Source organism: Colobus angolensis, unplaced genomic scaffold (assembly GCF_000951035.1).
Source record: "Colobus angolensis palliatus isolate OR3802 unplaced genomic scaffold, Cang.pa_1.0 Scaffold18, whole genome shotgun sequence".
Classification (NCBI taxonomy): domain Eukaryota; kingdom Metazoa; phylum Chordata; class Mammalia; order Primates; family Cercopithecidae; genus Colobus; species Colobus angolensis.
The window spans coordinates 2,185,728-2,187,816 of NW_012114932.1; the positions used below are offsets into that span (position 1 = coordinate 2,185,728).

At 46.2% G+C, this 2,089-nt stretch overlaps 1 protein-coding gene across 1 annotated transcript in view; it reads left to right on the top strand.

The window, feature by feature from the left end:
* TRAIP (TRAF interacting protein) overlaps positions 1-2,089 on the top strand; it is a 34,509-nt gene that overhangs the window by 10,191 nt on the left and 22,229 nt on the right. The window contains exons 2-3 of the mRNA XM_011939305.1: positions 1,046-1,103; positions 1,634-1,717. Of these exons, the coding sequence (XP_011794695.1) occupies positions 1,046-1,103; positions 1,634-1,717 (142 nt within the window). The remainder of the gene's footprint in view (positions 1-1,045; positions 1,104-1,633; positions 1,718-2,089) is intronic.

Genomic DNA, 2,089 nt, shown 5'->3' on the forward strand with positions numbered 1-2,089 from the left:
AGTGACAGATTAGAAAACTCTTCTACTCCCCAGTCACAGAAGATTTTTGGACTCAGTGTTCCCTAGCCTGCCTGTGCCTCAAAAGTGCCTGGGGAGAAGGCCGGGCGCGGTGGCTCAAGCCTGTAATCCCAGCACTTTGGGAGGCTGAGGCAGGTGGATCATTTGAGGTCAGGAGTTCAAGACCAGCCTGGCCAACATGGTGAAACCCTGTCTCTACTAAAAACAAAAATTAGCTGGGCGTGGTGGCGCATGCCTGTAATCCCAGCTACTTGGGAGGCTGAGGTAGGAGAATTGCTTGAACCAAGGAGGTGGAGGTTGCAGTGAGCCAAGATCGCGCCACTGCACTCTAGCCTGGGTGACAGAGCAAGACTGCATCTCAAAAAAAAAAAGTTATGAGTACGTAGTAGGTATACATATTTCTGGGGTTTATGAGAGATTTTGATGCAGGGATACAGTGTGTAATAATCACTTCAGGGTAAATGGAGTAGCCATCACCTCAAGCATTTATCATTGTTTTGTGTTACAAGTATTCCTATTATATTCTTTTAGTTACTGTAAAATATACAGTAGATTATTATTGACTGTGGTCACTCTGTTGTGCTATCAAATACTAGATTGTATTCATTATATCTAACTTTATTTTTGTACCCTTACTTACTTTTATTTCTGGTTGATCCTCACCTTGAAAGTGTAGTCTTTGGGATTCCAGCTTAAAATGGGAGTGTTATCAGAGTCCCCATCCCTGAGGGCCCCTGAGGTTTGACTATATCTCTCCCAACCCCAGTCAAAGCCCAGAAGGTTGCCTGAAGGCCTGCTTTTGGCCAAGCCAAAAGGGCCAAAAAAAAGGGCCAGCTGGTTGGAGTCCTGAGTACCTGTCAGACCTTGAGGGAGGTGCTGTAACTGTCTGTGCTGCTGCCCTCTTATTTGGGCAGGCATTGGGTCAAGGAGGAGCAGAACAAACCCTTTCATGGTGAGAATGTTTGCCTGGCTTATGTCCCCAGATAAACCAGGGCTCATCAATCTATTGTTTTGCTTTTCATTCCAGCCTAATTCAGTGGTTCGAGACAGCACCAAGTCGGACCTGCCCACAGTGCCGAATCCAGGTGAGAGTATTGGGGTGGGACCACATCAACTGAAGAGATCTTAGCAGACAGCAGGAATGTGAAAAGAGCTCTGAAACTGCAATATATCTGACCTTTTTGGACCCTCCTGGTTTAAGGCCAATTGAGCCGCACTTGTGTCCTTGAGTTGGTTGGGGGGCCTGCTTACACCCACAGGTAGCTGGCAGATGGACTTGTTGCCTGGGCCAATTTTGACTTGGATAGATTTGGCTGGCCTCCTTCACGTTTTTTTCCTCAATGACTCAGCACCTAGAGTTCAGGTATCTTTTGAGCACTTAACCATGTAGGTCTATAGTAATGTGACTTCAGTGACCACCAAACCAGCAGCCCCAGCTTGGGGTACCTGCAGGGGTAAAGAGGTCTTTTGACTCTAAAGGATGTACTTTGAAAAGTTAGGTCTGAGAACAGGCCTAACATGCGTGTCAGGCAGGTAGTCAGACCCATGTACAACACTCTCCTCCTTGCGCATGCCCAGCTACACAATCATACTCTTATCTTGTTCTCCCATCCAGGTTGGCAAAAGAACCATTATCAATAAGCTCTTCTTTGATCTTGCCCAGGAGGAGGAGAATGTCTTGGATGCAGAATTCTTAAAGGTACCCAGAATTTATCTGATTCTACTGAACTCCAAGCCCTCTGGGAGTTCACTTTCTTTCTTTTTTTTTTTTCTGAGAGACAGAGTCTTACACTCTGTTGCCCACACTGGAGTACAGTGGTGCAATCATAGCTCACTATAACCTCAAACTCCTGAGTTCAAGGGATCTGCTCACCTCAGCCTGCCTAGTAGTTAGGACTATAGGGGTGCACCACCATGTTCGGTTAATTTTTTTATTTTATGTATTTATTTATTTTTGAGATGAAGTCTCACTCTGTCACCCAGGCTGGAGTGTAGTGGCGTGATCTTGGCTCACTGCAACCTCTGCCTCCTGGGTTAAAGCAATTCTCCTGCTTCAGCCTCCTGAGTTGCT